This window comes from Oryx dammah, unplaced genomic scaffold (assembly GCF_014754425.2).
Source record: "Oryx dammah isolate SB20612 unplaced genomic scaffold, SCBI_Odam_1.1 HiC_scaffold_27, whole genome shotgun sequence".
In the NCBI taxonomy this organism is placed as follows: Eukaryota; Metazoa; Chordata; class Mammalia; order Artiodactyla; family Bovidae; genus Oryx; species Oryx dammah.
Window position 1 is genome coordinate 117,872,862 of NW_024070211.1, and position 13,927 is coordinate 117,886,788.

The window sequence follows — 13,927 nt, forward strand, 5'->3', positions numbered from 1 at the left end:
ATGCAAAGTGATCAAGGAATGAAAAATATGAAAGTTAAGGGACAGACTGAGAGGCTCCAAGATTCTTCTGCTGGGAGTTACTGGAAGAAGGAAAAGAGAGAAAAGAGGAAATTTATAATTAAAGAGATAATTGTGGAACATTTTCCATAGTTGATGACATATATCCTCAGGTAAAAGGGGCACAGTAATAGCTAAACAGACAAATACTCTCATTTGAGATAATTTGCAAGATAGAAACACACATTTTAATGGATTTCCTTCCAAAAAGTTTTTCCCTTTGCAGTGCTTTCCACCCTTCTCCCCCTCCAAAGTTACTACAATGTGGTTTGGATCCTACTTTACCCTCTCAACATTATATTGTGAGGATATTCTGTCTTCAAATATTTCTCAAAAACACTCTTTTGATATTGGACTAGAATATTCCACACTATGCTTGCCCTTAAACTATTCAAACATTTCCCTATTTTCTGGACATATTTAGGTGGTTTTCAGGTTTGCACTATTATAAACAGCGTCATGATAAGCATTTTATTCATAAATATGTCCACTCACATCTCTCCCGCGTTCTTTTCTCTCTAAGCCCTCTCGTTGGAGAGAACTCTCCTTCAGTGGTCCAAAGCACAGGTTTCTGCCCCTTTAGTCAGCCTTCCTCTGTAGATGCTGTAGTTCCAAACCTTTCTACTCTGGGATCATCACTATCTCACATCACAGCATTATCAGTTAATAAATCCATGCTGTAATGAGTGACTCCTAGAAATTTTCTAAGAACCTAATCTAATCAGTCATAGATTTAATGGAAAGGGTAAACTTTTAGTGCCTTCCGTACTAAGAGTTTCAAAATTATAGAAGTCTTAACAACAGTAACAGGTCCAGATTGCTGTTATGACATTTACTCAACCTCTAAAGAGAACAACTTAATATAGATTTGAAAATATTTGGAAAGTGGCTGAGTTAACACTGTCATAAGAATTCAACCTTGCAATTTCCCAACTTTCAGGATTTGACATTTACCATCTAAATATATCATCAGACTTAAAAAAAAAAGTTCTTTTAATTTCTTAAATGCTTAGCAGAATTCCTGCAACGTGTGATCTTGGATGACTCTGTGATACAAAGGGATTCTGGTTTTGTTTCTCTGTTGTTGTTGTTGTTTTTAGTTTGTTGGTGGGTAGGGATTTGTTTTTGTCTGTTTTCCACTTAAGATCTTTTACAATATTTTTTCCCTGACATAAGTTTTGCTTTATGCCACATCAGCCCCTTAACATTTCAAATCAAGTCACCTAATAGGTAAATATTGAGATAAGGAATATAAAAGAGGTTTTCTTACGGTTGACCTTAAGGGCTGACTTCAAACTGATGTCATGGTCTGGATGAAGAGATGATGCTATCACAAGTCAAAATTAAGGAATGAGTCAGAAGACCACAGAGTGAAAAGTGAAACTATTGGATAAAGCCAACAAATGTAAAGGAATTAAAAAGGCATTGTGTGGTGGGTATTGATTCTGTTCATCTTGGTTGGAAGATGCAGACCCTTCACTCATCTGAGATGATCTAATCCAACAATGGCCCTTTCAAGTCTCCTTCCTTCACTTGACCCATCCTGACCACAGGAGCTTGGGACAGTGTCTCTCTTCTCTAAAGAGGTCCCCAAGGCTTCCTCAGGCCTAAGAACACTCCCTTCACGTCTTATTCCCTGACTGGCCATTAATAACGTTCTGGAGACTCAGGAACAGATTTATGCATCTTTGACTGTCCTAGAAGCCCAGTGCTGTTATGTCATATGAGATGCTTATATATGTATAGTCAATAATGTTTTAAATAAACTGAAACAGAGGAAAACTTCACATGGAAGGGGAGATTTGAGTTGAAACTAGAAGGTAGATGGAGCACATTTTAAATGCACTAGAATTAAAAAAAAAAAAAAACCCACCTTCACCAGGCTTGTTGCTAGTGATTGAAGTTGAAAGCAAGGAGACAGCTAACAACCTAACACAGTGGGTCAGACCTGCACTCTCTCTACCCTCTTCTACTGGGACAGATGGTAGGACAAGTTACATGAACCTCTCTGAGGCAGCTTCCCCACCTGAAAAAACAGGACAATGATAACAGAAGCACCTGTATAACAGGGTGGTTTGAGGATGAAATCTGTTAATGTAGATAAAGCACACACACATTGCCTTTATTGCCAGTGAGCATTTGGGCATAGTCTAACTCCCACTTAATTCTTTGATCTTGTCTTAGGCCTTTTTCCCTTGTCACCCTCTCCTCCAGCAAAACTGTACTTATTTCTGGTACGGTTTTGCTGCTATTTTGCAGGGCCTCTCATCTCCCAGCTATTTGCATGATAGCTCTTTCTCTTCAGGGGATCCTTCCCTGACTACAATGTCTAAGATGGTCCCTTCCCACAGTCACTCTTTATCCCATTCCACTTTTTATTTTTCTCATAGTACTCATTGCTCTGCAAGAGCATCTCATCTATTGATTCGTCAGTTGACTATTTCTTCCTACCAGAATATAAATAGCACAAAGGCAGGAACTTCATCTACTGGACTGGATACTTGGGAGCATCTGATTTACAAAAGACAATAATATTTGGGCAACGACAAAATGAGTGACTGAATGAACCATGGTCTCTCCAAACTTCATTATCACTCATAGTATCAATCAGGGTAAGTAGTGGCTGTCAACATAAATGAAAATCTTGGAAAGAGGAAAATCCTAACTTATTCCTGTTTTTATTTCTCTGTAAAAAATAAATATATGAAGAATTAACATTAAATAAATAACAATAAATGTTAGAGCAAGAGGGCAATACTGAAGGTTATGCCAAAGTGTTTAGTCAGGATGAGGTTTATAAGTTTTAATTCACCGCAACAAAATAGAATGAAAACTGAAACAGTTTTTTATGCAGAAACAGAAATTGAGTCAATTCAGAAGCAAGTTTATTTGTAAATCTGAAGTTAATTTTAGCAAACAGGAAAAGCTAAATGAATACTTTATAAGGTAGCCTGGTCTTACTGGGTGCTTCCATGTTTTTGAGGCCTGTATCTTTCTGAATTAAAGTTTTATCTGGATATATGCCCAGAAGTAGGATTTCTGGATCATATGGCAACTCGATTTTTAGTTTCCTTACGAAAACTCCACACTGTTTCCATAGTGGCTGTTGGTGGGAAATTACCTTCCCATCATCATTGTAGAAGGTTTCCCTTTTCTCCACACCCTCTCCAGCATTTGTCATTTGTAGACTTTTAAAATGATGGCCACTCAGACTGGTGTTAGGTAGTATCTCACTGTAGGTTTGGTTTGTATTTCTCTAACAATTAGTGATGTTGAGCATCTCTGCATGTGCCTTCTGGCCATCTGTATGTCTTCTTTGGAGAAACATCTCTCTAGATCTTCAGCCCATTTTTTCCATTGTGGTTGGATTTTTTGTTGTTGTTATTGTTGCATTATATGAGCTATTTGTATATTTTGAAAATTAAGCCCTTGGTTGGTCTCATCATTTGTAAGTATTTTCTCCCAGTCCATATTTTCTCTCATGTTTTTGTTTATGATTTATTTGTTTTAGAGTTCTGAGCTGAGAGCTCATTGAGAAAAAAACAGGAGGGTCCCAGTTTTTGTCCAATTATGGAAAACTTCATCCTCATACAGCATTTCTGACCAGCACTTCCAATTACTAAAGCTTCCTGTGGCTTAATAAATGCAGAATTCTGCTTGGGAGCAGGGCACCTCTGGACCATCTTTAAACTCAGTGCTCAGAGATGATGCCAAGTAAGACCTAAGAGGAGGTGAAGAGGCCAGAATCCAGAAATTTCAACCTTTCTGTAACTCTGGTGCGACCATTATCAGATCCCATCATAGGTAACTTGCATCATAGCTATTAATACATGCAAACGAATGCGCTCAAATGCCTTTTACATTAAAGTGAATTTAGATTGTATGACAGATATCACACCCTGAAAAGATAATGAACAATTTAACAATGACTTAGAATTAGCACTTGAATGCATGGAGGAAATAGAAATGCAAGGAAACGTAAATAACCACCATTGATTCTGTGAGGCTGCCCCAGCTTCAAAGGTATTTGATTCCAGGATAGAAAAACAGTGTGGATCTGTTCCTAAAAGATAGCAATTACAGAAAAAATGATGATAAAATTCTCAGATTTACTGGGAAGCTTTATCACAGATAAATGTGAACATCTAAAGTTCTGTTTTATTAACTAACAAGAAAAAAAAAAATAGATCTAAGAGTCTCTGAAATTCTTGACTGCCCCAGCACTAGATTTTGCCTTTTATTTCCTCAAGAGAAGTGTTTATCTGTCCTATTTCTAATATAACCTTCCCCAGTTAGTGAAAATGAATATGATTTGATGCAGTTGACTCCATTGTAGTCATTTGAAACAATCATGTAACTCTTAGTATTTTGCTTTTAAAACTCTTTGTATAGAAAGTAAATAAGTAAATGAACCAGTTGTTTATTGGGTGCTCCCTGTGGACCAAGAGTGGTGCTACTGCATATGATTAAAAAACAAAACAAAACACCTCTCTATAAAATGGGTGTCTCCATTTTTACTGATGAAGAAACTGAGGGTCATTTAGAGAAGTTAAGAAGTTTAAAAGTCATGGCATTGTTTTGGCTCTCAGAATGCATGAAATAAAACTCCTTTGATACTAAGTTCTAAGCTTCTTATCCATGCCAGTTTTCAAGTGCCTGATAGCAGGAACGTTAGTGTTTTGTGTCCTAGTAGTGTGGCGGGCCGTCAGAAGTCTAGGAAGCCATTGTGATCCTCGGCAACACGTACTTTTCTCTGTGGGAATTCATGTTTATTTCCCTTGCCATTATTCTAAGCTACGGTTTCAAGCCAGCCATGGCTGCAACTGGAAATTTCCTTCTTAGGTTCAGCTTCTCTCCCATGGTGATGACCCAGGTCATTGAACAGATAAACCATTACATGAGGAAGGGAAGCAAGTCCCAAGTGAAATAAATGCATGGGACTGAGGTCAGTAACTGTGTGGCTCTGGTTTGCAAGTGAGATTCTAATGCATTTCAATTCAGCTTCTAATGGATTTCCAGAATGTCCTTTGCCAAGTATTAATTGCTCTTTACCTTCAATTCCTCCTGCAAAATGGAAATAGTATTGATTTGTAAAATTTTGTGAAATTTCAGGGCAACCAACACCTTGTAATTACTATGAAAGCTCATATATCTAGGATGTTGACAGACACTATACTTCTTATTATTTTTTAATCTAGTTACTTAACTATTAATTCAAGTTTCTTAAAATGGTGGCTAACTATTACTTCTATTAAGATTCAGTCTGCAGTCTGAAGAATAGAAATATAGATGCCCCTTTGAAAAACTATGTATATACATATACATATATATATATATATATAGACTAGAAAGAGCAAAGAAGGCAAAAAGACTGAGACTAGCTAAGTAAATAAAAATAAACATATTGACCATTACAAAGTGGATAGCCAAAGAGAGTCACTAGAACACTGTGGGTAGAATGTAATACAAAACAGAAGCACTTCTCTATATTTAAGTATAGAAAATAAAGCATCCCTGATTAGAACAAACAGGATCAAGTCTGAAAAAGTAAAAGTGAAGGTCGCTCAGTTGAGTCTGACTCTGTGACCCCGTAGACTATACAGGCCATGGAATTCTCCAGACCAGAATACAGGAGTGAGTAGCCGTTCCCCTCCCTAGCAGTAATCAATTGTGACCAGTTTTCCTGTGCCAGGACTTAAGCATCAAAACTGAACACCAAAGTTCAGTTTTTGATCAAGGAGCAGTGACTGGATTTACCCTCATGCCTTAAGCTAGAAAAATAGACAAAGCATATAAAACAATGGTTCTCAGGCACTGAGGGACAAGTAACACAGCGCAGTGATCCTTGAGAGAAGGGAAATGAATGGGGTGAGCCTTACATCTGCCTCACCTGCTGCCTGGGAGATAATTTCCAGACCAAACCTCAGGGAAATGGAACCAAACAGAGTCCAAAGCACTTACTGATTTGAGGAGACAGAGATCAGACTTCAGGGAAGCCAAGGCACCTAGAATCTCTGGGACAGCCTACCAGGGACAGTCTTCAGATCTAGGGAGGGGTCTTTAACTGCCTTCTGAGCCACCCCTATGTGAAAGGAAACTGCCCAAGGCCAGGGAAAGCACCACAAGTAAAGAACAGCCTGAACAGAGAAATATAATCGTCTGCACTCTGAGAACTGCTTGCTAAACTGACATGGGACCATGCCCCAGTTACAGCTGGAGACCTCACCACTTGCTCCATCATCACATAACTCAGATCAATGTCCAACAGCTACCTGGAGTTCAGACACAAGTCTAGGCATTCCATAGGATACCTTCTGGCAGGTCCAAGAAACATGCATTCTGGAAGGCCTTGAGCAGAGGACGGGAGAAAGGAGTTCTCATATCAATAGAGGCCAGACCTGAGTACCTTTGTGCTCCTGGAGCCAATTGGACACACCACGATACATGGTTTGGAGCCAAAGTAAGGAAACTTAGTAACTACAGCTACTGTTAGTTTTTTTAACAGGTGAGAAGCATTTATCCTTCTCATAGCCTCAGCTTTTTAGCTCTGGCTGGAAAATCTTGGATTATTTCTGATCTTGGCTTTGCATGGTCCTATAACAACCATCACAAGCCCTGGTTAAATATATCTGTCTGAATTCAGACTATCTTCTCTTTTTTTTGGTTACACCATGTGGCATGTGGAACTTCCCTGACCAGGGGTCAGACCCATGCCTCTAGTACAGAGTCTTAATCACTGGACCACCAGGGAAGTCCTCAGAGTATCTTTTGAAAAGAAAATACCCTAAACCCAAACTTACCAAATCAACATGTGTAAACGCATCTAAAATAGAGCAGAATGAGGTTTAAAACAGAAACAAAATAAAATTTTACCACCTTTGACCTATTTCACTGTTCCTCAAACTGAATGTCCTTGAGTTTCAAGGGCATTGTGGATATGGAAGATAAAAACCATGCTTATCCCTTGTGCACAAATCTTTGTGTCTCTCTATGTCAAAATGTAAGCCCTGTCATCATTCTTCCTAGCCAGTATCCATTCCATCATCTGCTCTTTCTGTCAGCTCCCTTTTGTCTTCCAATCTCTGTTCTTGATCATACATTCTTCCTGCATTCTCTTTCTATTCTTTAGGTCCTTCTCTCTCCTCATTCCCACCCAACTCTAAGCTCACAATGATACACTCACTGAATGTGCTCATAAAAACAACCCACTGGTTAAGAGCAAGAGCTCTGGGACGCATTAGACCATTAATTTGGGTCCATGTATTTGGATTCAAATTCTGGCTCTGCCACTAATTAACCAGTTACATGACTGCAAGTTACTTAATCTTTGTGTGTCTCAGTTGCTTGTAAAAGAGAACCTTAATAGTATATTGCACACCTTGTAGAGTTGCTGTGAGGATTAATGAGATAGCGCTTCTAAAGCTGTTGAGATAGTGTTGGGCACATGGTGGGCTCTCAACTATTTAAAATGTAATTACTATTTGTTATTAATAATGTTATCTTTTAATTAGGGTTTTTCTTATTGATCCATCAAGGTCAGAAATGAAAGGGAATTCTAGAACTTTACTTTTTCCAGAAAGGGACAGGGTAGACTCAAGACTTATGAATTAAAAGCCGGGAAGAAATCCCACAGAGATGCTAGGATGTGAAAAGTGTACAGAAGGAAAGCTCTGCCTCTTCTTTTGTTCCTTTCCTTCCTCCCTCCTCAGAAACTCATAGAAAGAAAGCGTTAGCACCTTCAGGTCCTCAGGTTAGAATACAGCCTCACTTCTGGAAGAGCAATACTGTGTTCAGAATTACAGTTGACCAAAATTCAACAGATCCTTCTATGCCGTGTCACAATGCAGCAAAACATCAGAAGTAAGAAAAATAATCATACAACTTATTATTATTGTTTTTTAAACAGGCTGCAGAAACTATAAAAAAGCCTGTTACACTGAGGAAGAAATAGACTTCACTTACCTGCAGGAAGCTAGTTGGCTGATCAAGGCTTGTCCTTTCTGCAAAGCATCAGCTGTGCAGTCTTTAATTTCTCTGTGTAATTCCTCATGCCTGGCCGCCAAGACAGGCAGACTTAAACCCTCTGATTTAAGGAGCTTAAGGTAAGCTTCAACTCTTCCAAGTGCATCAAATGCCTGCCAAAGAAAACATACTTTCATTTTCTGCCTGTCTAGTGTAAAGTCTACATCAATGTGTACATAAAATACTAGAGATTAAACCAGCCTGCTCAATTTATTGGTTTGATCATAACCAAAAACAACAATCCGAGTCTTAGAAAACAGCATATAGCTTTCAGGCTCCATTTAGGGAAACTGGTCATAGTTTCGTTCAGCAGAGATAAATGTCAACACTGTAAAATTACCAAAATGATTTACATTGAAAATGTAGCTACACAACACAGTTACAACTGTATAAAATTTGGAGAACCAGGTTTAATTTTGCACATTCTGTACTGAATACAATGAACAAATGAGATGTTTTCAAAATATTATGCAGACTTCATAAGTTGAATATCTCTGTAATATTCTTTTTAAAAATTCCCAATAAATTGCACTTTGGACCTGAAATGCCAGGGGGAAGTATTCAAGAAATCTGGGGGCTTTTGACACTTGCCTTTCCAAGTATAAGATTTTCTGCTTACTCTACCCAAGGCATCTGTCTACAGAGATTGAGATTTGGTTCTGAAGCAGTGCAAAGACTAAGACAAGCTAATATTTAGCTTCTGACATGCATAATAGGATTATGAAGGAAAAAAGAAGAACATCACCTTGCAAACCAAGATATTGTCTTGAGAGGGGATTTGTAAATTCTTTTATTTTTTTCCTTTGTTATTATAGCAGATCAGCAACCAAGTATGGGAGATTAAGCTTACAGAGTTAGCACAGAGTGGATGAACACAGAGAGGAATTACGCTTTTGGGCATGAAGGCCAAGTTGGCACTGAGAAGGAGGAGTATATGATGTACAAGCAGTGAAAGAGGACTATGGCAACATGAGGCAAAAAGGGATCAGAGTGCTGTGGTCTTCACAAGTCTCCATCTGTGAGCTTGGGCCTGGAGGCAAGAGATGAGTTGAAGAGCTGGCGAAGAACAAGGGAGCTTTTGCACATTGCCCTTTCACTCTGCTGAAAAAAGTCACTTTACAGGCTGCTCCACATCACTTTGAAGAATACTCCTATCCCAGCAAGCTTGACTGGGCCAAGGTCAGCAGGGGCCTAGCCTTCCTGCGTTGTTACACCCGAGCCAGAAAGCTCGGCTGGCGGCAACCAGGTGAACAAGGAATATCCCATGGAGGACTTGCGAGATATGAGACCAATGGTCTCATGAGTCAACTATCACCGAGACCTGAGAGAGACCCAAGAGGGGAGCAAGGCTTGGTTAACGCTGAGGGAACACAGTTGAAGCCAATCATAGAGATTACAACCATGGAGCTGTGTAACAGCACCTAGGCCTCTGCATCTGGCCACCATCAAAGAGTTTTTAAAACTTGATTGAAGTAGAGTTGATTTACAACTGTATTAATTTCTGATGTACAACAAGATTATTCAGATACACATAAACACAGGGTTTATCACAGGATATTGAATATAGTTTCCTGTGATATACAGTAAGGCCGTGTTGTTTAACCATTCTCTATATAATGGTTTGCACCCCAAACTCCCAATCCTTCCCTCCTTCCCCACCATTGTCCCCCCTGGCAACCACAAGTCTATTTTCTACGTCTGTGAGTCTGTTTCTGTTTTATAGATATGTTCATTTGTGTCGTAGTTTAGATTCCACATAGAAGTGAAAACAGATGGTATTCGTCTAACTTACTTCACTCAGTATGATTATCTCTAGGTTCATCCACATTGTTGTAAATGGCATTATTTCATTCTTTTTTGAACAAGTAGTATTTCATTGTGTGTGTGTGTATATATATATATATATACACATACATATATATACATATACACATACATATATATACATATACATGGGGCTTCCAAGGTGGCGCTAGTGGTAAAGAACTCGCCTGCCAATGCAGAAGGCATAAGAAATGTGGATTTGATTCTTGGGTCAGGAAGATCCCCTGGAGGAGGGCATGGCAACCCACTCTAGTATTCTTGCCTGGAGAATCCTCATGGACAGAGGACCCTGGTGGGCTAGAGTTCATGGGGTCACAAAGAGTCGTATAAAACTGAAGTGACTTAGTGTACACACACACATACATATACAAATATACATATATACATACATACACACACACACACACACCCCACATCTTTATCCATTCATCTGTTGATGGATATTTAGGTTGTTTCCATGTCTTGGCTATTGAAAATAGTGCTGCTGTGAACATTTGGGTACATGTATCTCTTTGAATTATAGCTTCGTTTGGATATATGCCCAGGAATGAGATTACTGGGTCATATGGCAATTCTATTTTTAGTTTTTTGAGGAACCTCCATACTGTTTTTCATAGTGACTGCCCCTATTTACATTCCCACCAACAGTGTAGGAGGGTTCCCTTTTCTCCACACCAAAGGGATTGAATTTTAATGGCAGAATTGGAAATGGACAAAATTTGAATTAGCAAATGAAATCTCTCAAATACTCTCATACGACTTACATGTTGATATTCTTACATGTTTTTCCAGAATAGAATATCAGCACTATTGGTAAAGAATCTGCCTGCTAAAGCAGGAGACGCAAGAGACACACGTTTGATCCCTGGTTTGGGAAGGTCCTCTGGAGTAGGAAATGGTAACCCCCTCCAGTATTCTTGCCTGGAAAATTCAGTGGATAGAGGAGCCTGGTGGGTCACAAAGAGGCAGACATGACTGAGCACACATATACACATTCTGTTTTCTGACCAATGTCTTTCCTCATGTCTTCTGAATTTGCTCTTTGCATGTACTGAGAGTGTATAAAGCAAATTCATTCCTGTTTATTTAGCAGATGATAGGAAGTAATACAAATAATCACTATAGTTTAATGAGAACTATGTATTTCTTCTCTATTCTGTGTTTCACAATTACTTTTCAGTCAGTCAACAAATATTTTTGAATGTCTGCTGAGTTCCAGGCATATTGTTCTTAACAGCCATGCGAGGGAACAAGAGATTTTCCTTCTTAGGTGACAGAGGAAAATGTGTCTCAGAGAAGTTAAATAAATTTCACAAAGTCATACTTGTACCAGGGACAAACGTAGTATTTGTACTCAATCTGTCTGGCCCTGAGGCCTCTGCTCCTAAATCCTGGACTATGGTGCCATGCAGAAAAGGATTTCTATGGTAGGCATTGAGAGAGGGGCATTTCCAATAAGACCATTAATCTTGGGTGGAAAAGTAGAATTTAAAAACTTGCTTTTTGCAAATAGTGTCTACTGTTCCTTCTTACAGATGAGAAAAGATACAGAGAAAGATTGAGCAATTTCTCTTATGTTTATAGGACTGTAAAAGAAAGATAGCTTTAGTAAAGAAACTCTGAACCTGAAGATCTCCCTTATCTGATCCTTTTTCTTTCTTGCAATCAGCAACAGAGCCAAATGTCTCGAGTTCCTGATGTTAGATTTGAATTGCTCTCTCAATCTTTCCATAACATTGAAACACCACTACTGTAATAACCACTCTTTCTGGAATTTTGTTTTGTATTTTTAATTTTATTGCATATTTTGAATAAAGTGGATTCTCTTGTTAATCAAGGGTTAGTTTTAAAGTCAGTGCCTAAAGCAAAAATCTGGTGTAGTCAAAATTATCATGAACTCCCTTAAATCATGCTTAAAGTTTAATGTATGCTTGCTTCCCTGGTGGCTCAGATGGTAAAGCATCCACCTGCAATGCAGGAGACTTGAGTTCAACCCCTGGGTTGGGAAGATCCCCTGGAGGAGGGCATGGCAACCCACTCCAGTATTCTTGCCTGGAGAATCCCCATGGATTGAGGAGCCTGGCAGCATACAGTCCATGGGGTCACGAAGAATTGGACATGACTGAGCGACTAACCACTCTAAGCACATGCACTGTAATACATACTTACACTGAGGACTAAGAGCCACTGAGCTAAACTAAAGGATAGATGAGACAGCTATACTTAGATATCAGGACATTCGCATCATTCTTTAAGGTAATTCTAAGTTCTTACTGAGAATGGGGAAAGGATAGAGACTTCAAAAGTGCTTTTTCTTGCCTACAAGTTGAACTCCATTCTATCTTAAAATTAAGCCATTATAATCTTAACACATACCACGTCTGTCGTTGTGCTGAGGATTAAAGGAAAATATGAAAGTTAGGGTGTTGATGGCGGAAGTGTAGTAAGTACTTGAAAAATATTTGCTGGTTCTTTAAATCTTGACTGATCAGACACATCTTTGAAAAACCACTAAGAAGAGCATAGCCACCTGCTGCCTGTTGCTCACTCTGGGTGACTTTTTCTCCGCGTGGCCCCACTGAACAGCTGTTACTCTCAGATCCTTGGCTACTGGTCTCATCTTCATGGGAATTAGACTCTAAAGCCACTGGTACAGTAAATGCTTGTGTGACATGACTCCACCCCATTCCTAAAGGTTATCATAAAAGGATCATTTCCTAATGGCACAGAAATAAATTGAAGAGCTAAACATCCACTTGAAGGAGGAGGTGGTAGATCAAGGACCAGGATAATCCATTTGTTGTTGTTGTTTAACTTTGAATTAAAATAGCCAGATTTTCTCCCAAAGCATTTTCTAAGAAAGATCAAAGTGCCAGGAAAGTACTTATGAATTGCTCTGTGTATCACACGTCACAGAACTATAGCAGTAGAAAGGAAGTGAGTGATTTTTTTTCCCTTCATGAGCCCAACAAATATATTGACAAAAACCTCCTATATGCTGTAAAAGAGTTTATTCCTTATCCTTAATCCTAAATTAACCCTAATGGGGATAATCTTTAAACACAAATACAGTTAAATTTCTTAATTTTAAGAGAAGTCTTTCAAGATAAGATGTCTGTAATTGTCTGCTGCTGCTGTTGCTAAGTCGCTCCAGTCATGTCTGACTCTGTGTGACCCCATAGACAGCAGCCCACCAGGCTCCCCCGTCCCTGGGATTCTCCAGGCAAGAACACTGGAGTGGGTTGCCATTTCCTTCTCCAAGGCATGAAAGTGAAAAGTGAAAGTGAAGTCGCTCAGTCGTGTCCGACCCTCAGGGACCCCATGGACAGCAGCTTTCCAGGCTCCTGCGTCCACGGGATTTTCCAGGCAAGAGTACTGGAGTGGGGTGCCATTGCCTTCTCTGGTAATTGTCTGAATTATACGGAAAGCTCATTTCTCTTATTCCTATGTAGAAAATGATCTGAGTATCATTGTTCTCACTTAAACTACCCCCAGAATAGAACCGAGTGCTTGTGTATTTACTAGATCTGTAAGGAACCTGATATACTGGATCCAATCTGGAAAGAATCTCTCCGTTGCACACATGGTACAGAACAGGTTATTTCTGGCAAGAACAGTGTGACCTCCATGTAAATGCCTTTGGAATGAATATTTCACATTTGATTTTTCTTTCCTTCACATCTCCCTTTTTCTTCAAACCTTTTGTTTGATGGTCAAATAGAAGTTTATGAGTAGGTTAGAATAAACAAGGATATAGGCACAAAGATAACATTTTCTCCCTCTGGGTTCTAGCTCTTTTTGACTATTTTACATGGTACCACTCAGTTCCTAAGAAGACAAGGAGGAGAAAAATCATCTCTTTTGGCCCAGGCTTGGGAAAGAGTAAGGAGTTGCTTGGACTGTGCTCTAAGATGCTAATAAATATCTTTTCTTTTTCCCTTGTTAAGCACAGGATCCAAAGCGGGCTGCACCAAATCAAACAGAGATGATATCAAGACTTGGCACATTGTAGTCTTTTTAAAAT

At 39.1% G+C, this 13,927-nt stretch overlaps 1 protein-coding gene across 4 annotated transcripts in view; it reads right to left on the reverse strand.

The window, feature by feature from the left end:
• Nucleotides 1-13,927, reverse strand: part of CCDC141 (coiled-coil domain containing 141) — a 235,062-nt gene that overhangs the window by 69,773 nt on the left and 151,362 nt on the right. For all 4 annotated transcript variants that reach the window (XM_040227726.1, XM_040227724.1, XM_040227725.1 and 1 more), the window contains exon 8: nt 8,020-8,192. In XM_040227726.1, coding sequence (XP_040083660.1) covers nt 8,020-8,192 — 173 coding nt within the window. The remainder of the gene's footprint in view (nt 1-8,019; nt 8,193-13,927) is intronic.